The following is a 23,896-nucleotide window of genomic DNA, read 5'->3' as shown; positions in this document are numbered from 1 at the left end:
CCTCACCCTCAATATCTGATTACCTTCCATATCTGATCAGGTTCCTCACCCCTTTCCACCCCGCAGGTGATGTCTGACCTCCCTGGCCTGCCTTCAGCGAGAATCTGTTAGGTCAGTTTAGCAAGAATCCCCCTTTACCCCGCTGCTGCTTCTTAGTAATTTCCATCCACTAAGCTCCACCTGCTCCTTGGCTATAAACCCCCACTTGTCCACGGTGAGTTCAGAGTTGTGCTGGTTTTATACTGAGGTCTCTTTCCTATTGCAATAGCTCCTGAATAAAATCTGTTTTCACCACTTTAACTCTGTCCAGCTCTGGTTTTTCTCTGGCTCTGCTTCCACTGGGCAGAGGCCTGAGATGTCCTGAAGTTTACCAAGGAATTTCATAAAATAATGCAGTTAAAATACATTTAAAAAAACTGGATTAATAACCAGTGTCAGGAGCTAGCTGTATCATGAAAACCCAGAACAAAATAGGACTCTGGGTTTTACCTTTGAGTTTCCTAGGAACCACAGTGGGGGACACAAAAGGATCATAGAGTTTGTAAATGGAAGCAGTCAATTTTGATTGGAAGCCTTATCTCTACCACCTTCTACACTGTGTTAGAGAATGACTCCTATGTATATGTGTGGCATGTGGTGTTTGCAGGGGATCTTATCTAATCTAATCTGGTTCTCTCATTCTGTAGCTGTGTGGACAGAGGTCCAGAGGGGATGTGATGTACGCAAGGGTGTAGGTGTCAGAAGTGGGATTCCTCCTCTCCCGACACCAATGACCAGCTCGATTCGCTGGCCTGTTGCTTCACCTCACAGTGACTGTGGTCAGATGAAGAAACTTGTCTCGGTCTTCAGCCTTTCCCCCCCGCTGCTGTCCCTGTGGGTGGACTCAGACTTGGGGGTGGACGTGAGGCAGGGCTCCACAGCGGGCCTCGGGCTCACCTTCGGCCATGGCATCTGTGTGCCGGCAGTGGCAGGATGGTTCCGGTCCCTCGTGGATTCCTGCTGCTCCCCATGCCCTGAGCCACCCAGGGCTCTGCCACTAGGGTGGAAGCTTCTACCTGGGCCGGTGCCTAAGATGGGGCTGATGTTGGCCATGGTGGCGGGAAAGGGCTTGGTGGCCAGCAGAGGTGAGGCAGGCCGGGCAGGGCTGCCCTCCCCCAATCTCCTCCCAGAGAGGGACATCGTCAGAGTTGCCCTCCCACCGTCTTGGTGTGAGGACATGGCCCCTTCAGTGGTGGCACTGAAGTAGAGTGTGGAGCTCTCCTGTCCTTCCCCTCCACCCAGCCACCCACCTGCACCCCTCCCCTGCACCCCAGAAGCAGCCCCGTCTCCTTCCTTTGGGCTGCCGTCCTGCTGCACAGCTGACGGCTTCTGGGCAGGAGTTTTGTCATGATGATCGCTGGCAAAAGAGACATAATTTGAAGTTTCGTCAGCCTCTGCTCTGGGGACAACTCGAAGCTCAGAGCCTTCCTCTGAGGTTAGGGGGTTGTGGGGTGACGACGGGGGCTCTTGCTGGGAGGATGGGGGCTTCCTCTCCTGGTTGCAGTGTTGGCTCAACCCCCATGGAGGGGAACAAAAGAAGCCAGGGTTGTCTTCTCCAAAGAGTGCGTTGATCTTTGACACATTTCCCGTCTTCAGGGCAAGCTTCACCAATAGCCAGTGATGATGGCTGAGAAAAGAGGCCTCCCCAGCCACCTGGCTTTCCATCCCAGCCTGTGGGGGACCCCACTGTGGGCTGGGGGGCTTCCCCGGGCTTGTTAGCACATCACTTTCCTCTTGGCAGGTCCCCAGGCTCTCCGGCCCCTCCCCAGCTGGCCCCGAGGCCCGGGGAGGAGAGTCTCCCTCTGCTTTATCGCCCCCTGCAATGCCACAGGACTTCCTCACAAAGCCCTGCCAGATGTCTGTGGATTTAGGATGTAGCAGGCTGTAATAAATGACCAGCGAGACACTGCCTGAAAAAGAAGAAGAAAAAGAGCACAAGGTTATCTTCTTTGAAGTCCTGCGTCCTCGCTGTGGTTTGCAGAATTCCAGGTTCTGGAATTTGGGATCCAGAACAGGACTCATTGGAGCATCAGAACTGGGTATTTGGGGGGGCGGAATTTAAGTCTTTTCCAGCTCCCATAAGCTGCAAATGTGTCTACACTTGAAAATCTAAGAACAAAGTCTAAGTCCGGTGGATTCTATGACTTCTTCCTTGAGGGATGCTCCAACTGAGTCCTCTGGAGGTGTGTGTGTATGTGTGAGAGACAGACAGAGAGAGGTTTGGTAGAAATGATCATTTTGCTTTCAGAAAACGGGGTCAGATACTCAGAAGTCAACCATCTACTCACCGGTTGATGGATTCCAAAGCAAGGGGAGGGGGAGGTAAGGACTCATTTCAAACACAAGACCGAAGCAGAGGTTAAACATACGCATCAAAAACCTCGTATCAAGGAACCTCCACGAACAGCAACAATACTTCCTTTGTGCATAAACATCTTAATCACATTGTTGTCAGGTTCATTTATTGTGATCAGACGTGTTGGCTGCGGCAATAATTCATTTAACAGAGCTTTCCAGTAATCCTCCCACGTTATTTCCAGCTTCCTGTTGTACTGGACCAAGCGCCTGGTTTCAGGGCGCCCGGTATAAACAGCATGAAACCTGACATAGGCGGGGCACGAGGGGGGAGAGCATCGGAGGGGCCGGGAAACCGCAGCAAGGATGGAGCTAGAAGGAACCTGCCAGACGTCCCCTTGCATCCTCTCAGAGTATCTTTGGGGGAATGGAGACAGCATTCCTATGGGATGTGACCGAGTGTTGTTTCTGCAGGGGGCACGGCTCCGGCCGTTCCTATACATTGTTCCAAGTTCTCCCAGTCAGCGTGAGGGAGGTACTGTCACTCTCCTTCTACAGTGAGTCACCCGAGGCCAAGGAATGGGAGCTGACCCCCGTTCCCTCCATCCTGCAAGTCCCAGGTACATGTGTTCAGCGAAGGTAGACTTTCCTTGAGGCTGCGTGTTTCACCGGGTTCTTGGTTGCAGCCCCAGGCTGGTATGCAGTAGGTACTCAATAAATGCTTATCAAGGGAGCTCAAGATGGCAGCCAGAGCTGCTGCTTTAAAGTCTGTGCTCCGCTGACTATAATTCATGCCCCATGTTCCCACTGAGGACTCCCTCCAGCACCACAGGGGAATCAGGAGTTCAGGCTGCCCCGGGAAGCCGGGGAGAAGGACCAGCAGGCTGGGCTCTGTCTGAGCCCCTCGGGTCTTCTGAGCCCTGGGTGCCGAGCCTCGGACCTGGCTCCCGGCTCCCTGTGGCCTGGGTCAACACCCAGAGAATGAAAACATCTTCTCCTTGGAGCAGCACTGGGTGGGTACCCAGCATGGCAGCTCCCAGGAGCCCCACACATTTTAGGAATGGTGTCAGACATCTCTTTTCCAACTGGAGTGTAAAGCAGATTGGGCGGGGAGGACCTTTTTACTTTTGACCCCGCTGTGCTCAGAGGACTCAGTGAGAACTGGAAAATCCGAATGAGTGGTTGGGTTGCCCAGCTTCACCGTCCCTTCATCCCAAGTGTCATGGTGCCCACGCCCCCAGGAAGGATTGCTTGAGCAGTGCCAGGAGCACCAGACCCAGTGCCATGTGAGAGAGCCCGGCCGCTTCATGCCTGGGCACTGTGGGCACTTACCTGCACCCTAGCGCCTGGCATATATATTATTACTTTAAAGAGGACCAACCAGCTGTCCTACAATGGCCAATGGTTGCCACACTGAGCTTCGTCCAAACCACGGACCAGTCCTCAGCAACAAAGGAAGGGACATTGATACATACTAGGGCCCAGAAGAGCTGCCAGGGGATGGTGCTCAGTGCACCAAACCAATGCCCAAAGCCACACATTGTACAATTCCAGTTGCATAACATCGTTGCAGTGACCAAATTATAGAAATGGAGGACAGGTTAGCGGTCGCCGGGGGTTACAGAGGAGGTGGAGATAAGAGGAAGTGGATATGGTTTTAACCCTTCTGGTCCTTATGGCCACGGAAGAGTTCTCTCTGCATCTTGAATGTGTCACGTCAGCATCCTGGTTCTGCTGTTCTGCTTGTAGTTTTGCGGGAAGCCACCACTGGGGGGACTGGGGAGGGATGCAGGGACCTCTCTGCGTTCTTTTTTCCCCTCCCTCCGTCCCTCCCTGCTACCTTTCCTTCCTTCCTTCCTTCTATTCTTTACTCTCTCTTTCAAACTCCCTCTTTCATGCACAATTTTGAAAATTTTCCCTGTTCTTTACCGTAATACCTTCCATCCATCCTCCTAGATCCGACTCTCAAGTTATCTTCTCGGTGAATTATTTTCATGCCTCTCCAGTCACATTAGCCATCCTTGAATCATTTCTCACTTTACACTCTTTAAAATGTATTTTATTTTATTTTTTTTGCGGTACGCGGGCCTCTCACTGTTGTGGCCTCTGCCGTTGCGGAGCACAGGCTCCGGACGCGCAGGCTCAGGGGCCATGGCTCACGGGCCCAGCCGCTCCGCGGCATGTGGGATCTTCCCGGACCGGGGCACGAACCCGTGTCCCCTGCATCGGCAGGCGGACTCTCAACCACTGCGCCAGCAGGGAAGCCCCTAAAATGTTTTTTAAAAAACATTTATTGATGTGGAGATCTCTGTATTATTTCTGAAAACTTCAATCATCTCAAAGGTAAAAGTTTAATTTGAAAGAGAAGGGCTGACTTGGCCACCGGCATCTCTAACGAGCCTTGGTTCCTGACAACGGAGGGGGTCGAGCTTAAAGGCCACCGCTGGTTCGTGGCCCTCGAATACTTGTTTTATGGCCACGTTTATGAATCTGCTCCGTCCCTGGAAGAGTCTCTTCACGTCTGCAAAGGCTGGAAGCTCCGGGGCGTTTCCTCTCCCTGGTCAGTGCTACCCCGACGGGCCAGTCCAAGCCCTGGCTGCTGGCCAGTAAAAGGACCCTACTCCCAGCCACCCATCTTCCTGCGTCAGGGGTCAGGGCTGCCCGGTGGTGCCCCGACTCCCACGCGCTCCGCCCGGGACGTGGGTGGTCAGAGGCAAGGCCTTGGGGCGCGCGCAGGAGCTCGGGCCCCGAGTTGCTGCGAACAGCAGGAGAAGCCTCTGCCCTGGACCGTGTTTCAGAAGCGCAAGGACCCGCATGGAACCTTCGGGTGCTGTCCTGGAAGCTCTGGCAAAGGCTGCAGAACGAGGCGCCGCCATCACCGGGCCAGCGCGTGCTGGGGCAGGAGTGCGGGGAGGAGGCCGCCGGCAGGGGTGCGTCTTCTGTTATTTTCCAAGCGCAGGAGAGGAGCTCACACCCGATCTGCTGAGCCGGGTCAGCGTGGTGGGCACAGCGTGGACCTTGGAGCCGTTCCCTCATCACGAGCCGTAACGGATCATCTTCAACCGCCAGGCCCCGTGGCTCTGCCGCGCCCAGACCGCCTGACCTCGCAGCATCGCTTTACCTCGCCTGTGCCTCACCCCAGGCTGGGGGAGGCTCACCCCTCTCCTAGGGTTCTTGTCGAGATACCGCACGTGTGTGGAGTCAGGAAGGTCCCTGCTCTGCCCGCTCTGAACCCAGTGCCTCGATGCCGGGAAAAGAGCCGGAGCTTACGGCCTTGACCCCTGCCAGCGCGCCAGAGAGGGTCCCACCCCCGAGGCAGCCCCTGCCTCACCAGCAGCTCCTCTGAGCACAGCCAAGCAAGGCAGACGGAGGCTGATCCGGTGTCTCGTGCCCCGATGGGAGCGGCCTTGCCGCCCGCAGGGCAGGGAGCTTCCCTGGTCTCCATCCAGTTGCTTCTGAGCACCGTTTCCTGCCCTCGGAGAAGCTTATTGTAAAGAAGCAAGTTGGGGGAGGGAGGGAGGGGCTAGGAAGGAGACGTGGGGTCTTACCGATCAGAAATCCAGACAAGACTCCGGCTACAGTCCACAGGCTGGTCCACGACGCTCCCTGGAGAAAATCCGTGGCCAGCAGCACGAGGACCATGTTCTCAAGCAGCATTACCTAGGGCAGCAGCGGGAGAGTCAGCACACTTGGCCGGGTGCAGGCGGCCTCGGCACGCTCCCGGCCTGCGATCTGCTGCAGCTCCCTTCAGGGCTGGGGGCTCTGTCTTCGTGCCCACGGGGGCTCCCACTGCTGACGGGGCCCTCCTGGAAGCAGGCTCAGGGGCGAGTGAGCCTCTCTAGCAACGGGGGGCTCTCCCTGTTCTCGTGCAGCTCATTAAAATGTCTGCAGAATCATAAACGCACCGGAAATGTAAGGGCACAGCTCCCAAGGCTGGGGGTTTCCCTTTGGTGAGTCAGGTTGGGCTGACAGAGACTTTTATTTCCTACTTTATATGTTCCACAGTCTCATGTATGCACCTGTTGGCTTTACCATGCAGTAATTAAAAGTATCTGCAGAGCTCACAGTGACACTGAATTCCAGTAAGCCAGACTCAACACACTTCCGTAACAGCTTCAGCACTTTTTTTCCGAATATTTACCTCTTTAAAGGTAAATCTGGACCCCGGCCACCAGGTGGCAGCAGGGGAGGTATGCGTGCTGGCTGAGCAGGGAGCCTTGCTCCCTGGCCTGAAATAAGGGCAGCTCTTACAGAAGGCTCTCCCTCCGTACCTCCCGTCCAGGCAGGCTTGTTAGCTAAGGTTTCCAAAGCTAATAATTTTAAATATAAATATAAATTAATATAAAAATATTTTAATATAAAATATATCAATATAATACAAAATATATTTCTTAAAATAAGTAAATAAACGGGATGTAATTCAAAGATGATGTATTTAAACACTGTGTAGGAGGCATTTTTTAAAAACCCTGAATTGTCATACTATTATGCTAAAAGTCTTCCAAGGTCTGCCATAGCCATTCACTGACATCATTTTAACTCTAGAAAGGTCAAATAAGGAGAGAATAAAAAATAATATTAGGGGCTGCTTAAAAATCCTAAGAATACCCACCTCCCCGTGCCTTAGGCTCTGGGCAGCTGTGTTTCAAGGGTCCAGCAGGTGTTATTTCGGTTCTAAATGGCACTGCCCAGCAGCCCAGCCTGCAAAGCTTGGAGGTGCCCTCTCTCCTTAAATCAACCACAGCTCATCAGCTGTCTGGCCCTCTTGACATATACAAACTCTTAAGTTTGTATATGTCAAAACAAAACAAAACAAAAAAACTGGTAGTGCACACTGTGGAAAAAAAAATCCGTCTCCTTTTTCCTGTCCTTACCGCCATTTCACAGTTCTGAACTTGCTACTTCCTGTCAGGGTTCTACTGCAGTCTCTCCCCCCCACCATTGTCGGGGTGACCAGTTTCACCTGCAGATCAGGCCTTGCCATCCACCCTAACACACCCGGAAACAGCCCCACCTCCACCCAGGGTCGAGTGTCCACCCCTTGACAACGCAGCGGTCCTCTTGACAGTGTGTCCTGACTCTCCGGTCCAGGGTCATCTTCCTACAGGCTGCCCCCAAAAGGACTGTGACTGCTGATGTTATGTGTCTACTTGACTGGGTCAAGGGATGCTCAGATGCTGGTAACACATTACTTCTGGGTGTATCCCGTGAGGGTGTTTTGGGAAGAGATTAGCATCTGAATCAGTAGTCTGAGTAAAGATCACCTTCACCCATGCAGGTGGGCTCCGTCCAATCTGTTGAGGGTCCGAATAGAACAAAAAAGAGGAAGAGGGAATTCTCCTTCTCTTCCTGAGCTGAGACATCCATCTTCTCCTGTCCTTGGACACCGACCTCCTGGTTCTTGGTCTTCTGGACTTGGACTAAATTACCACGGGCTCTCCTGGTTCTCCAGCTTGCGATGGCAGACCGTGGGACTTCTCAGCTTCCATAATTGCATGAGTGAATTCCTATAATAAATCTGCTCTTACGTTTCCATACATTGGTTCTGTTTGTCTGGAGAACACTGACAAATGCAATGACTTTCCACTGACAAAGACCCTCTTCTTGACCAAACGACTCAGACAGGCTCCCCTAAGCCCTCTTCTGGACGAGGCCTCAGCCTTGGCCTATAAAAACTGCAGACTCGTAGCGGAAACGATCTTGCCCACCTCTGCACATTAAGAGACCTGAACCAACACTACCATAGTTTCTAACAGCTCAAGGCTGCACCCCTAGCATGCTGACCCCAGCCACAATTAAGTCCCTGCCTAAGAAAGCTCAGCGCTGCCAGGAGAATGTACTGTTCATTCCAGCCAAAATCTGGTAATAGGCAGATAGGCCCCGAACCTCCTCTTAGGGGGCGCTACCTTAGAAAGTGTGCGATTATAAATCCTTTCTCTGTCCCTTTGAAATGTACATCTTTTACCCCCCAGAGCTGTCTTCTCCAGGACCTGAGGACCATCTCTCTGAAATCCACACATCCCAGGAGACGACTCTCCCGGCCCGTGAGCTCCTTGCTCTAAGGTGTGTAAACACTGCCTCCCGTCGTGCAGAGACAGGAAGTGTGTCTCTCATTCCGAAATTGCCAGCTAACACCCCAGATGGTGGGGTCCCACTGACCACACCCCTTCACTCCCAGACTCTGCGCGAGCCCACGCCGTCCCACGCCATTCTCCCTTTAAAATATGCAGTCGCCTCTGCAAAATTGAGGTCGGGGTCCGTCCAGGCTGGACCCCTTTCCTTGTTGCGACCGACTTAATAGAACCTGTTTTCATCGCCGTCAACTGGCGTCCGGGGTGTGTTTAACTCGGTACTGTCCACGCTGGCTTTCCCATGGCCTCCCCGCACCCCGTGGCCTGCATTGTGCTTCTGCATCTTTGCGACTCCACGCTCAAAACTTCCGTAGCGTCTAATTTCTGTCTTTTCCTATTCAGTTACTCCGAACTCAGTGGGCCGGTGACTGGAACAGCTGCAAAGAATTAAGCATTTGTTTCCCTTCCTTATGTAACAGCCCCTAGAACTCCTGGGACAAGGGTGTGAACGTGACAAAAACAAAGAAAGAAAAGCAGCAACTGTGAAACGTCTCCTTACGTAGCACTGCTTCTCAGGGCGCCCATGGGCATCGGCACGTGAACACGCTGCTCTGGCAAACGGAGGATGGAAAAGTGACCCTCAGGTTTATTCACGGTGCGTGGGGGCGGGGCCCTGCCACACACTCAGCCCTCACCCCCCCGCAGTGAGATGGGCCTTGTTACTCCCGGTTTCCAGATGTGGAAACTGAGGCTTGGTGGGGCTCTGTGACTCGTTCAACATCACAGGTCCTCTTTGGTCTGTGGGCCCCGTGGCCTATGGGGTCACCAAGCTCTACGGCGCTCTCCTAAAACCAGGAGGTGACCAATGCCGCCCACCTGCTGCTGGACAGGAGCTGCACCTCCAGGCTCTTCCCTTTGCTCCACCCTGGAGCGCCTGCACCCCTGAAAGTCTCTTCAACTTTTTGTATTAGTCACAGCCACTATTTGTTGGTTATTTCAGCCCAAGTTGTTTATTATTTAATCTTCTCAGGGACCCTGAAAAGCAGGTAGGTCTTACATCACTGTCACAGGGACACCGAGAGGTGGGTGGCTATGTCCTGATGTGCTGATGAAAAAATAGGTCCAGAGAGTTTAAATTCTTGGCCACGTCATTTGGTGACAGTTAGTGGCACAGCCAGGGTCCCACGTCAGCCCGTCTGATTCCAAAGCCTGTGCTCCGAAGCCCTGGCTGGTCCTCTCTCCTTTGCCGTTTGCAATGCAGTTCAACTTCCCCCTTCTCATCAAAAGTGTCCCTGGTCATCCCAGTGGGAAGTGACACTCCTGTGAGATTCAGACGCTGCTTTCTCTGCCAGCATTTGTCCACGTTCTGCCTCTTTTTAAAACTTGTTTGGGTAGAAGTTTATCTCCTCCAGGGGAGCAGAAGCAGCCTGCAGACAGGCATTACGTCATCTTTGTGTTTCTCACACTATCTAGGACCACAGCTGTAACTCAGTGATTGAGCTGATTAACAAGGGCATCACGTATATGACACAGAATAGAACTGTGATTGTATTTTGCAGATGGGCCGATGTAGAGAGTGGCTGAAAAACATCGCCAAAGGCGCCACAGTAACCACGGGGAAACGACTGGACGTCAGGTTGCTATTTTCAGAGCCCATCATCTCTGTTCAAGACTATAATTCCCTTTAGAAATTTTCCTAAAATTAAGCTATTCCTTCTTAATAGATATGTGTGCGCAAGTGCACACATGCACACACACACACACACACACACACGCATGCATGCACACGTTCTACGTATACAGTAAAAGCTGGGATTCAGCAAGCCCGTCATCACCACTTGCCGTGTAGAACGTGGCCATCCGGCTTCGGGAAGGGCTGTCCCAGAAGTTGAGGTAGCAGAGGATGTACATGGCACCCATGAGCAGGTTGAACAGCCTCCAGTGGCAGGTGCTGTCCACGATGTCACTCTGCTGAGCCACGAGCCAGAACGTCATCACCAGCCAGTGGGCACCTGCAGAGAGCGGCCTCGGAAGTCAGGGTCCTCGGGGTGGGGGTGGGGGGCTGAGGGAGGAGATGGGTGCGGGGAGGGCAGGAACTCGGAAACCAGGGCCTGTAGCCCTCCTCTCTGTTCTGACTGCATCTGACTCGGCACCCAAGAAAACAAATGAAAGCCCAGAAGAGATTCAAGGGGCACAGGAAACCCACACTTTTCGTTTTTGCAAGTATTATCTCACTGGATCCTCATAAAGGGTAGCTGACCTGATCTGGGGATGAGCAAACAAAAATTAGCTTCAGTAACACTCACTAAATATTGCCTACTTAGGCCTTTTTAGTTCCAGAAACTGTTTAAAGAGCCAGTGACAAAACGGATCGCTCACTGTTTTTTTAATCCCTGCTCGAAGGGCTAAAAACCTCCACATCCAAAAGAAGCATCTGTATGCAGTCCAGCTGTAATAGTTGTTCCTATAGTTTAGGAGGAATAACGTCATACTGGAGTTTGAACTGAAATTTTTTAAAAAAACGAATTCAAAAAAGCTAACATCTCATTAGGAACACAATTTCTTTCACAGATTTCTGCTTTCTGCCAATAAATGTATCCCTGCTTGTTCTAGGCTCAAGTCTAAATATCTCTCAGTGCTTCTGGTTCCTTCTTGTAGAGGGTGTTCCCTGATGACCGGAAGAGATTCCTCACGGGGCAGGGACACACAGGCCCCCTGCAGGCATCCTGCATCGTCAGACAGACTCCCTGTCATCACTGGTCAAATCAGGCGCGGCTAGACTGAGGGCTGAGGGGGGGCTTGGGATTCAGTGGAGATGTCCTGTTTGAAACAGAGAAGATGGCCAAAACTCAGCACTTGAATAACATGGAGGGCTTTGGGAGGCTATGAGCAACAGCACAGTATGTCCCGCACATTTCTCTATTGTGTCAGGGCACGTGGGACCCTGTGCCTCCCTCCCGTTTCAGTGTCAGTTTTACTAAGGATTTTCAGCCCACGATACAGAATGTGGAGCCCTCACAGCAGCTAAAGCTGCGCTCTGGGGTGGCTGGTCCTTTGAGGGCTGGGCTCTCTGAGCTGTGGATGCGTATCTCCAAAGAGACCCTCCATGCATTCCTCCTCTACCTGGACACTCAAGGGCTCAATCTATTCCTCCACATTCTTGAACTTGGGCTGGCCGAGACCGCTTTGCCAGGCAGAATACGGCAGAAGCCATGTTGGTCCAGTTCCGGGCCAGGTTGAGGAGGACTGGCAGTTTCCACCCCCTTTTTTCTCTTGGAATGCTCAGCTGACACGTCCAAATCCAGATGGCTTTGCTGAAGAGAAAGGGTGGAGGAGCCCTGGGTGCCAGACGTCTGTACAGCCAGCCCAGTGGAGCCTCCCTATGGATCCAGACACCTGCTAACCTACTGCGATGGTGCCAGGATGCCCTGTCCCAGGCAAGAACCCCCAGCGGAGCCCAGTCAGCCCTCAGAACCGGGGCTGTTGATCATGAATGGTTCTTTTTTTTTTTTTTTTTTTTTGCGGTGCGCGGGCCTCTCACTGTTGTGGCCTCTCCCGTTGCGGAGCACAGGCTCCGGACGCGCAGGCTCAGCGGCCATGGCTCACGGGCCCAGCCGCTCCGCGGCATGTGGGATCTTCCTGGACCGGGGCACGAACCCGTGTCCCCTGCATCGGCAGGCAGACTCCCAACCACTGCGCCACCAGGGAAGCCCCATGAATGGTTCTTTTAAGGCATTAAGTTCGGGGTGGCTTGTCAGGCAGCAAGAGACAGTCGGAACGTACGCTCAGCTCACCTGCAATAACCAGAACCCAGACGCGGTAAACTTGGAAGAACAGAACCAGACTCAGAACGCGGGCTCCCACCATGCCCATCCTCCAGAGCAGCTGGCAGCCGAGGGCCGTCCACGGCATGGAGAGGTGACCCGGCTTCACGGAGCCCATGGCACGAGCATAGCACACCAGGGCCCAGGACAGCACGGACCAGGAGCACAGAGCACTGATCCCTGCGAGCGAAGCGGACAGGACAACCTCGTGTTTACAGGACGTCTAACCCCTAACAAAACCTGACTTCTCAGAGGGCATCGTCACCTCCGGGCACACACGCACGTCTTTCTCCGCTCTGAAGAAATGAGGACGTGCAGGAGAGGTGTCCTCTGCTTAGCCCATGGATGCTTGTGCCCTCAGGTGGGCTGGGCTCTCCGTGTTCACCCTTTAAGAAAAGCATCCCAGTCACTGCTCCTCAAGCACCTCTGGCTTATGACGAAGCAGATCCTAACGGCCTGAACGTGCTATTTCATCCCAAACGCACTTTGCCATTCAATCCACATAAAGGAGGTTTCATCAGAGAAATGAGACCAGGACATCAAATGGTTCCAGGCCCACAGGAGAGAGCCTGCACCCCGGAGTGAGAGCCGGCAGAAGATGCACGACTGCTGGGGCCTGAGCTGCTCTGTTTCCATGGCTCTCGAGGTGTGAGGCTCAGGCTGCACAGTTAGTCCCGTGAGAAACAGACACACTGATTTCGCAAGAGGCAGCACGTGGTACCTTCCCAAGGTGCTTTCAGGGTCATCTGACTATCTGCAATTTCTGTCCCATGGACTGAGCCCCATGAAGGAAGCCGACCCCCGGGAACTCAGCGCCCCAAACAAAAGCCAGTATTAACCATGCCCTTGGCTGTCCTAATTCTCCCAAACAGGAAATCTTAGGTTGCCGGGTTTTGCTAAATAAGGCGTTTCTTTCTGTCCCCCTTGAGAAGTCGGACGGTCTGAGGTCAGTGGTAGGAGACACTCACCCGGCACGATACCAGTGAAGTCCGAGGCGAGAAAGACGTATGTTTGAACCAGCAGGTGGGGCCCGACCTGCAGCAGGGCTTCCAGGAGGCGCAGGGCCGACAGGTCGGCCTCCTGCATCCGCAGCTGGCCCCAGGGGGAGGCCTCCCCTTTCTTCCGGAGAACAGGGGCCACGGCGTCCCAGTGCCTGAGGAAGAGGAGAGCCCAGGACTCAGAACCACACCGTGATAGCTTAAACAGGAACCCCCTTCTCTGGCTTATCGCGTAGAGACCGATAGCTTTCCAGGGGTTAACCGATCGCATCTACACCCCAAGTCCCTGAGCTCTGACTCCAGAGTGAAGGTGGCACGTCTGACCCAAGTGCTGCAGCAGGTGACCTTGCCCAGCAAGGCCCGGCCAGCGGAACACACTCTGGCCACACGTGGAAGGGGTGCTAGGCCGGGAGCCTGGGCCACACAGGTTTGCTGCGGGCTCTCTCTGAGCCCTGCAAAGTTTAGAGCTAACCCTGAACTACCTCCCCGGCCCCAGGGCCTCTCGGGATGGGAATGAATCCACTTCCGCTGGACAGCAGGAAGGTCAGGGTGCCCTTGTGGGGTGTGCAAGGACGGGCTGCCCTGGCTGCAGGGACACACATCCAGGAAAGGGAGTCAGTGCAACAGAAGAAAAAGGAGGAAATGCGCCTGTTTCATTCTACTTCCCCCAAAACCCACCCTAGAAACCTTTCTGATGCTTCCATCTTATGAAAGCCGTCTGGAGGTGCCACGGGTCGCTGTCCCGCGTCCCCAGGAGGGTCGTGCACGTATAAAAACGACACCGTTCCCCAGGCACGTGTGGGCTCTGGGGACTTCGGGTTTTCACAGCAGTTTCCCACTCACGCGCCCAGAAGCAGGAACACGGTGACCCCTACACCTGCCTGCAGCAGGGGCTGGCGTGCCTGCCAAGTCCGTGTGCAATTGTGAACTTCTGTCCTGTTCAAGTTCAGAAAAACTGGGAATTGTTTTAATTTACCGACTCCTGAAAGAGAGCTGGGTGCGCCTTTCAAGTTACCCCGAACGCACCCCGCTCTGATCTCCAGCCAACATTTCTACGGCCAGAGCAGAAGGGGGTCCTCTTTGAAATGGCTTTGTTCAGGGTACACAGGGCCCAGGAAAGACACGTAAGAAAGACAGCTTTCCTCTTTCATGATTTGGATCCTGGAGTGAACTGATTTCTTACTGAGTCTTTGAAGCCGTGATCTCTGACCCAAATATAATGTTAAGAAAAAGCATATGGGGCTTCCCTGGTGGCGCAGTGGTTAAGAATCCGCCTGCCAAGGCAGGGGACACGGGTTCGAGCCCTGGTCCCGGAGGGTCCCACATGCTGCGGAGCAGCTAAGCCCGTGCGCCACAACTACTGAGCCTGAGCTCTAGAGCCCGCGAGCCACAACTGCTGAGCCCATGTGCCACAACTACTGAAGCCCGTGTGCCTAGAGCCCGTGCTCTGCAACAAGAGAAGCCACTGAAATGAGAAGCCCGCGCACTGCAACGAAGAGTAGCCCCCGCTTGCCGTGACTAGAGAAAGCCTGCATGCAGCAACGAAGACCCAATGCAGCCAAAAATAAATAAATTTATTAAAAAAAAAAAAGCATATGAAGCTGAATATGGTAGCTTCCCTTTCAGTCCTGAATCCTCCATTCTGGGACGTGCCTATCTCCCTTCCTACCCTCCCAGCCTCCTCCATTCATTTCATGTGCATCTTTATTGGGCTGCTCCCACCTGCTGGAGACTGCAGAGGCTGCAAACGAAATTGAAGACCTTCTCCGGAAGCCCAAGATTCAGTTGTGGAAAGAAAGCCATACACACGCGAAAAGTTTTAAGCAGGAAGAAAGACGTGTGAAAACGAGCGGGGCGGAAGGGGTCCCGGGGAGAGAGGAAAACATATTCAGGGAAAGGAGGGACGGACATACTCAGGACAGGGACAAAGCCTGAGGGAGCACGGCAGCGTCGGTGGGGGCAGGAGAAGGTGGTCCTTCCTGGGGCTGGACAGCGGAGGCCTCTTCTGGCCCAGCTGAGGAGTTGGGTGTCCCTTCTGGACCAGTGGGAAACGGAGAACCAGTGGGAATGCGATTCACCTGGTTTTCTGAATCGTGTTTCTGGAACCTGCTGCAGGGGGAGGGACTCAGGCTGAGATCCCTGGTTAGGGGGGTTCGGGGGGCCCAGGTGAAAGCGGAGGTACGGGGCGGGGAGTCGGGGGAGGAGGGCGGAGGTGGGAATGGATGCTCTCCTTCCAGGTCCTCACCAGCTCCTGCCCGGATTTCTGGCCTTGACCCTTGGACTCTTCCTTCTCAGTTCCTTTCCTGTGCTGTCTCTAAGAACCTTATCTGACCAGGTTACTCCTTTACTTAAACCTTTCCGGTGGCTCTCAAACCCCTTACCTGGTGGACAAGTTCCTTCATGGTCCAGCCCAATCTGTCTCCATCCACATTGCTCTTGTCCAGAAAATCCTTACCCTGCACTCACAGCACAACAGACTTCTAGTTTTCCAAAACCACCACTTCCAGCACTTCTTTCTGCAGCGGCTTTGCTGTTGCCTGGGTCAGAAGTGCCTCCCCCTCCCACGTGCATCCAAGTCCACCTCATCCTTCAGCCCTCACACGACGGCCCCTGTGTCCGGACGGCGGTTCCAAACGTGAGCAGCGTCAGAGTCACCAGGTGGGCTGTTTAAAGACATGTTGCCCGGCCCCAGGCCTAGAATTTCTGATTAAACAGACGCGTTTGGAGAATTATGAGGAGTTTGCCGTGATGTCATGTGGGTCCCGGTGAAGCTTGAGAATTTGCATTTTTAACGAGTTTCGGGTGATGAAGACGTCGCTGGTCCAGGGGTGCACCGTGGCAAACCTGGGGCCTCCCAGCATCCTGTGAACTTCTCTCTCTTCTTCTAATTCACTGTTCCAGCTTTGTTCCCAATTTGGCCTCCGACTGTGTCTTAATCACGTGTCTCCAGACCCTTTGGTCACACAAGGTTAGTAAACATGAACGAATAAATACCGAGCATACTGAGCTGTGCTGATGATGATCTAAGATTTCTAGTTGCACTAAGAGCAACATGCACTAAAAATTGACGTTTGTTTAACACGTTTAATTAAACTAACTTGGTCTTTGGGATGATGTTTCACAGCAAGCTCCACTGAACAGCTTAAATAAGAAACCAGACTTATCTGCTTCACCCGGAATAGTCTATCGTAGCCCCACAAGGTGAAGAATTAGTGATACTTCTCTCCATCTTAACACTTTATGGTGACGTGAAAGCTGAGACAGTGAACAGTTGAGGTTTCCGCTAGGACTGTACATTTTTTTCAACTTTTAAAAATTGCGGTAAAATGCACATAACATAAAACGTACCATCTTTACCGTTTTATGAGTACAGTTCAGTGACATTAATAATTTAAATTCATAATTTAATAGATTATTGACAATTTGCAATAATTCATAATGGTGTGCAACCATCACCACCATCGTGCTCTGTAACTCTTTTCATCTTGTAAAACTGAAACTCTGTCCCCATTAATCAATAAGTCCCCGTTCCCTCCTCCCCCGGCCCCTGGCACCCCCCGCCTCCTACTTTCTGTCTCCATGAACTTGACTCTATGAACTTGACTACTCTAGGTGCCGCATGTAAGTGGAATTATATATTTGTCTTATTGCATGGCTTACTGCATCATGTCCTCCAGATTCATCCACGTTGTAGCATATTACAGAATTTCATTCTTTTTTTCCATTGTATGTACAGACCACATCTTGCTTATCCATTCATCTGTTAATAGACACTTGGGTTGCTTCATGTTTTGGCTACTGTGAGTAATGCTGCTGGGAACATGGGTGTACAAAGATCTCTTCCAGACCCTGCTTTCAACTTGTTTGGATATATACCCAGAAGTGGAATTGCTGGATTATATGGTACTTCCATGTTTAATTTTTTGAGGGACTACCATTCTGTTTTCCACAGTGGCTGCACCATTTTACATTTCTACCGACAGTGTGCAAGGGTTCCAATTTCTCCACATCCTTGCCAACACTTGTTTCCTGGGGTTTTTTTGGGGTTTTAAAAAAAATTATTTATTTTTGGCTGTGTTGGGTCTTCGTTGCTGCCCAGGGGCTTTCTCTAGTTGCTGTGAGCAGGGGCTGCTCTTCCTTGCATTGCACGGGCTTCTCATTGCAGTGGCTTCTCTTGTGGAGCACGGACTCTAGGCGTGCGGGCTCAGTAGTCGTGGCTCGTGGGCTCTAGAGAGCAGGCTCAGTAGTTGTGGCTTGTGGGCTCACTAGTTGTGGCTCGTGGGCTCGAGAGCGCAGGCTCAGTAGTTGTGGCGCACGGGCTTAGTTGTAGTTGCACCACAGCATGTGGGATCTTCCCGGACCAGGGCTCGAACCCCTGTCCCCTGAACTGGCAGGCGGATTCTCAAGCACTGCGCCACCAGGGAAGCCCTACGTTTATGTTTTAAGTCCTTGCATTTTTTACAATGCCATTTCATGAGGTTTGCGTTTAATTGGTTTTTTTGTTGTCAGTAGATTCTTCTGCATTACGTTACGCCCTCTCTTTTATTTTTTATTTTTTTTGCGGTACGCGGGCCTCTCACTGCTGTGGCCTCTCCCGTTGCGGAGCACAGGCTCCGGACGCGCAGGCTCAGCGGCCATGGCTCACGGGCCCAGCCGCTCCGCGGCACGTGGGATCTTCCCGGACCGGGGCACAAACCCGTGTGCCCTGCATCGGCAGGCGGACTCTCAACCACTGTGCCACCAGGAAAGCCCACGACCCCTTTTTTAAAATGCTATTTGTATAGGGCTGTGCAAACAGAATTGTTTTGGCTCCTCCTACGGGTGCTTTCGCTGAACTGCAGTTTTCTGAGCGGCTTCTTTGCTGGCCCTGACTGGGAATCAGTCTTGCAAAGTTCCGTGGGGATGTGCTGAAAGACACTCCATTACCCAGTGTCTTCTTTGTGAAAGCCCAGTAAGCTGGTTGCAGGATAAGGAATAGATTTCTTGTTTTCTACTTTAACTTTCAAAGTTTTCTTCTAAGGAAGCAGATTTCCATTTGTTTGGTTTATTTTCTATCACAGAAGCATTGCAAACCATGTAGCTTCTTATGCTTGTTACAAAACTGAGAGACAAATTTGTGGTTCACGGTGAGCAAGAGTAATTGTGCGTTTTCTGGCGTTATCTTCTTTTCCGACATTCCCTTCCGTTTCCTGGCTTTTCTCACTTCTTTTCTTTTTTCTTGCCCTTTTTTTTTGTCCTTTTAAATTATACATGTATATTTTTAGTCACCTTAACTTTTTTTTTTTTTTTTTTTTGGCCGCACAGAGCAGCATATGGAATCTTAGTTCCCTTACCAGGGATCAAACCTGTGTCCCCAGCAGTGGGAGCGCAGTCTTAAACACTGGACTGCCAGGGAAGTCCCACTAACTTCTTTTTTTAACTAAGAAGAGATATAGATGACTAGTTGTTTTTCCTAATTTCTAATTTTCCGTCTCTCTTCATTTACCCATTTTAGTTTTTAAAAGAAAATATATTTAGTAGTCATGGCATCATCTGAGAAATTTGGGGAAGATGAGTGGGGGTCAGTGTTGGACACCAGCATGGAAGTGGATACATGCGAGCCTGACGCTGCCCCATCTCTGAAGAAGGCACTGGATCAAATGGGACCAAGGGTCCCCACGGAGCCCCAGAAGACAGATTTATCTGACAGTTATTCAGGAGGCTTCTCTCAAGTGACTGACCCTGACTTCAATCTTCTTTTGAGCTATGACACGTTTGCTTAGGGGAGAGTTGATTCCTTCTTTTTCAATGAGGTCGCAAACTTGATGACTATGACGTACCACGTGGTCCCTGGAAGGACCTGAGCCCTTAATGGTTTTCATACCAAGTTGGGCAGACAGAAGGGTCAGCACATGTGGGTAGCGCCCAGTACAGGCTCCGATCCTCCCTGAGTCCAACAGGAAAGCCACCTCTGCTCTCTTCCCACTGGTCAGAGTCCTATCGTTTCAGAGGAACCACATGGCTTGAACACAAAGGCTCAGCTTTAGGCAAAATTGCTGTAGCTGAAACTGCTTCTGGTGCCTTTAGAGATGTAGGGTTCCAGCTCCGAGGGACCCAGAGAAATTCGGGTGGTTGGGTGATGTCTTTATCAGAAGTACCCTCTGCCTCCAAGCTGAGATTCATTCCCTCCTGAGACTGGGAAATCAGAAAACTCACTTCAGCGCCTCCAAAGAAAGCCTTGGGCATGGCTTGAAGGCATAAGCCACACAGAACAGCCAGCAGCACAGCCCGAGATCTGAGACTTGGCCGTGACTCCTGATAGCCTTTGTATCCTCAGCGTCTACAAGTTCATGTGCTCTTGAGCCAGAGGCCATCACCGATCCGATCTCCCAATTTTCTCCCTTTTAAAATTCCTGGCAACTCTATGGGATTATGAGGCAGCTGAGAGCTGAAATTTGCCCCAGTGTAAGCTCACTGCCGCACCTCCCCGACCCTCCAGGAATCCAGGTATCCCAGGGAAAATAACCACTTACCTGCACTGCTGGACCAAAGGTGAGCCTGCTGAGCACTAGGCCTGTCCAGGATGCTTTTTTATGGAAACATTTGGCCCTGGCACCCAAATGGCTTCTTCTTGCAATAAAGGCTTAATGCAAATGTTACCAGGCTGACCCCACTGCTGAGTCTGCTTAAATCTATGCCACCCTCCTGGAGTCAGGGAGTAGGTGTTTACATGGACCGGCCCTAACTGAGTCACTTGCCATGGCTCTAAAGGCGAGACCAACTGAATGAAACAAGAGCACATAGGATTTGGCCCAAGTCAAGAAAAAGCTTTTGAAGGGTCACGGCTCCTTCTGGTAGGAGCCCCTTGAGGATGCTCAAGGAAGTTCAGGCTCAGTGAGGTGACCAATATCAGAGCAAATGTTCAAAGAGGTGGCTTCGAACATTCTCCCAAGCCTGCACTTTTGTGACCCTAAGGATGGAATACGTATGCTCAGAAGAACCCTCCTATCACACGTGTGAAATCACGCTTCAGGGTTGAAAGGGGCTGCCTTACCGCTTCCACACGCCAAGCTGGAGGAGGTGTAGCACCACCAACGAGCAGTGACTTTGATGTCCATCTTCTCGGAACCAAAGGTAGCTCAGGCCCTGGACCAAGAAGCCAGGCAGTAGCACAGAGAGGGCCAGCCACCCACAGAGGAGCCGCCCTGTGGTGAAGTAGTAAACCACGGTGCAGAGGCCTGGGGACCAGAGGAAGGACCAGAGGGTTAGTGGAAGGCAGGAGGGAGGGACCAGCCAACGCTGTGTCCCTACGGCCAGCAGTGCTGCCTGCTACACCTGGCTTGGAGTGGGCAGAGCCTGCGGGCAGTCTAGACCAGAATGAGGTCGAATGAAAGCGCCAGAGCTTCCCGAAGGATCCCAAAGGCCCAGACACCATGGTTGTACAAAGGGACTGTTGGATCGCATGCAAAAAAAAAAAAAAAGACACCTGGCACTTAGTATGGGCTCAAAAATGTAAAACCTCCTCTCTGGGGACGGCTTCATTTATTTTATTTTTGAGGGTTGTAGGATAGGGTCAGGGAATGGAAACGGCTTGATAAATCTAGGTTAGGATCTGCCCTCCCTGATGAATGACAGTAGAGGTGGGTGCTTACCTCCGTACTAGTAGGTGCTCGGGACTCACAGTAATTGTTTTACAGGCCTACTGCTTGGGTTTCCCAGTGTTAGAGTTTAACATGGATTTATGGGCACATAAAGCTGTGAACTGCAGCGGTAAGAGAGCGCTGCCCCAGGTACAGACGGGAACCCTGCAGGTTCCCCGAGAAGCCGGGGCTTGGGCAGCCATTCCTTGGTACCCAGGCTTTGTCTCTTGCTCTAATCACCCGGCACACAAGGCAAACCAGGAGCCCCAAGCACCAGAAGCCTCTGGGGGAGTCACCGCCCTGACCAGTCTGAGGAACGCTGAGGCCCAGGCGTTCCGAGCTGGGAGGGAAGGAGGAACCCACGTCCGCGGGGCCACCTGCGGTGGGTGCTGAGACCCGGGGTCCTGTCTCATCTTAGCCCTGCTCAGTGGCGGCGCTGGACCCCGGAGCTTTGGAGCCGATCTCAACCTGGGACCTCCTCTGGGCGCCTCTGAAACCTCATGGCGGGGACGACCCCGGGGGGCCTTCGTGGACCGCGGTTCAAACAAGGGACCCTCCGACGCGGCGCGGAGGGGGCAACTCCCTCCCAGGATAAAGTGTAGAGCCAGCGCCCGCCGGGGTCCCCAAGTGCCTGCGAGCTGGGGAGTGGCGAGGAACGCTGGGGGGTCTGGATGCTGAAGCCCCATTCATTCCACTCCCCCCACCCCTCCCCCCATCTGCGGGGGCCCCGCGAGGAAGAAGCGGCTGCAGGGAGCCTGGCGGCAGCGGGCGGAGGCCTCCGCTCCGGCACCGAAGGAGTTACAAGTTCAAACTGGAAAAGCGCTGAACCGCTCCGCCCTCTGGCCCCGCCTCGGCCGGCGGACCGCTCTCCCTACGCGACCAGGGCGTCCCGCGCCCGCCGCCTCCGGCCCGGCTGTAGACGGTCCTCCCTCTAGAGCTCCGCGGAAGCCGAGCCCAGTCCCACCACAACCTGGCCCCAAGCGGCTTCCCCCGCCGCCCAGACTCCCAGGCCGGCCGGGTAGTGGGGAGAGCAGGGCGCCCCCAGCCCCGCGTGCAGCGCCTCGGGCACCTGCAGCACTTTGCCGAGTCCTGGAGGCCTTTCTGGAGGGAAAGGGGGTGGGGGCACGTGTGCCGCGACTCCTGCAGAGGATCCCGCACCCGCTGGAGGGGCAGGAGGGAGGGTCGTGCACCCGCCGCGGAGGGGCCTCGGATACACGGGGACCATGCATGCGAGGGGGAGGGGGCAGGATCGTGCACCCGCCGCGGAGGGGCCTCGGATACACGGGGACCATGCATGCGAGGGGGAGGGGGCAGGATCGTGCACCCGCCGCGGAGGGGCCTCGGATACACGGGGACCATGCATGCGAGGGGGAGGGGGCAGGATCGTGCACCCGCCGCGGAGGGGCCTCGGATACACGGGGACCATGCATGCGAGGGGGAGGGGGCAGGATCGTGCACCCGCCGCGGAGGGGCCTCGGATACACGGGGACCATGCATGCGGGGGCGGAGGGGGCGCGGCATTCATCCTCGGGGGCAATCACGCATCCCCGGGAGGGTCGTGCATTCGCGGGGATCTACCAGGGACTGGGCAGCTGGGGTGCCACCATGCGTGCACTGGCGCGCAGTGCTGGGCGCAGGCGGGGAGAGGCCGCCGCCGTGGCCGGGGTGGCGTGTGGGTCCCCGGGCGTCAGGGTGGGTCGGAGGGGTGAGCATGGCCTGCCCGGCACTCACGCGCGCTCTGCTCGGCCGCCAGCAGCAGGGCGGAGAGGCCCAGGACCCCCGCGTGCATCCTCCGCGCCCGCCGCGCCGCTGGCCTGCCTCCCGGGCCCCCGCCCCTTCCCCTCCGGCCGCCCCGAGTCGGGGAGGGTTCCGGCCAGAGACCCGACTGCAGGATGCATTTCGGCGGAGCCTTTAGGCGCGGAGCGTCTCGTCCTGGGTTTTCCCGAGTAACTAGACGGGTCGGAGGGAGGCAGGGAGCGGGGCAGAGTTGCGCTGCCTGCTTCCTAAGCAAGGAAAGTACCGATTACACCCGGCCTCTAGATGTGCGCAGAAGCGGTTCCTCTGCCGTCCCCCAACCTTGTAACGGGCCCTGGAAAAGTACTACGTGAACCTTAGGACCGCAGGTCGGTGGTCAGCAGGAAGTTAAATTGGCCACCGCCTCCGGAGCCGCTGAAAGGCAGTCTGGTCAACCACTAGGCAGAGAGCACATGTAGGTCTATGGAAGGAGTTGAGTTAGAACCGTTCATTAGTCTTTTCAAAATCTTAGAGGGCATGTAAACTGGTATCTTCTCCTGTATCTCACCCTCAACTCCATCCCGATCTCTGTCCTCACAAAAGGTTTTTTTCCACATGGGCTTGAGGGTTAATCAAGATTCCCACGCGCAAGAAGTAAAACTGCCCACTGGAAAACTTTCTTCCAGGACATACATCTATCTATCATCTATCTATCAATCTATCTATCTATCCATCTATCTATCTAACTATGGTGGAAAGGAGAAGTGGTATTTAGTCATGGTGATGCTGAGATGAAGTTGGGGTCTTTAACTTTTAAAGCAGGCAATTATCCAAACTATTCCTCCTTTTTATTTGGGGGGAGTTTTCCACCTCCATCAAGGATTTGCCACGTCCAAACAATCTTGCTGCGCTGATCCCACTGGTTTAATGAGATGGAGTACCTCCTCCTTCCCTACAAAAGCCCTGCAGTAGAAAGAGCCACAGTTGAAGAACTTACATCTTGAAGGAAAAATATAGAGTTGGGTGACCCTACAAATCAAGTGAAGCTACAAAACTCATGATTATTTTCCATTTACCAAAGTAAAACCTCAAAGTCAGACATCTTTGGCTCTTCCCTGCATTTTCGATGTGATTCTTACAAAATGCTTTATTTCATTGAAGGTAATGTTTATTTATCCTAAGAGGCTTCCTTCCCTCCCCCACGACCAATTTTCCACTCACTTTTCAATGCATTTCTGGTTTTCTGGTCAGAACTTTGAACTCTGATCTTCTATGTCTCTCCCCATTTCAGAGTCTCAGTTCTGTGATACAGATGA

The 23,896-nt window shown here is 53.3% G+C and overlaps 1 protein-coding gene across 1 annotated transcript; it reads right to left on the bottom strand.

Annotated features, from left to right (window-relative positions):
• Positions 1–819: 819 nt before the first annotated feature.
• XKR5 (XK related 5) lies at positions 820–22,635 on the bottom strand (the record flags this gene model as incomplete). The annotated part of the gene is made up of 7 exons (XM_079726549.1): positions 820–1,949; positions 5,883–5,994; positions 10,248–10,417; positions 12,200–12,409; positions 13,198–13,382; positions 20,261–20,444; positions 22,578–22,635. 7 exons carry the CDS (start codon positions 22,633–22,635, stop codon positions 820–822), a joined length of 2,049 nt encoding a protein of 682 aa, XP_079582675.1.
• Between the last annotated feature and the right edge of the window lie 1,261 nt (positions 22,636–23,896).

This window comes from Hyperoodon ampullatus (assembly GCF_949752795.1).
Source record: "Hyperoodon ampullatus genome assembly, chromosome: 20".
Taxonomy (NCBI): Eukaryota; Metazoa; Chordata; class Mammalia; order Artiodactyla; family Ziphiidae; genus Hyperoodon; species Hyperoodon ampullatus.
Note: the sequence above shows the minus strand (reverse complement) of the source record. Positions and strands in the feature narration are given on the sequence as shown.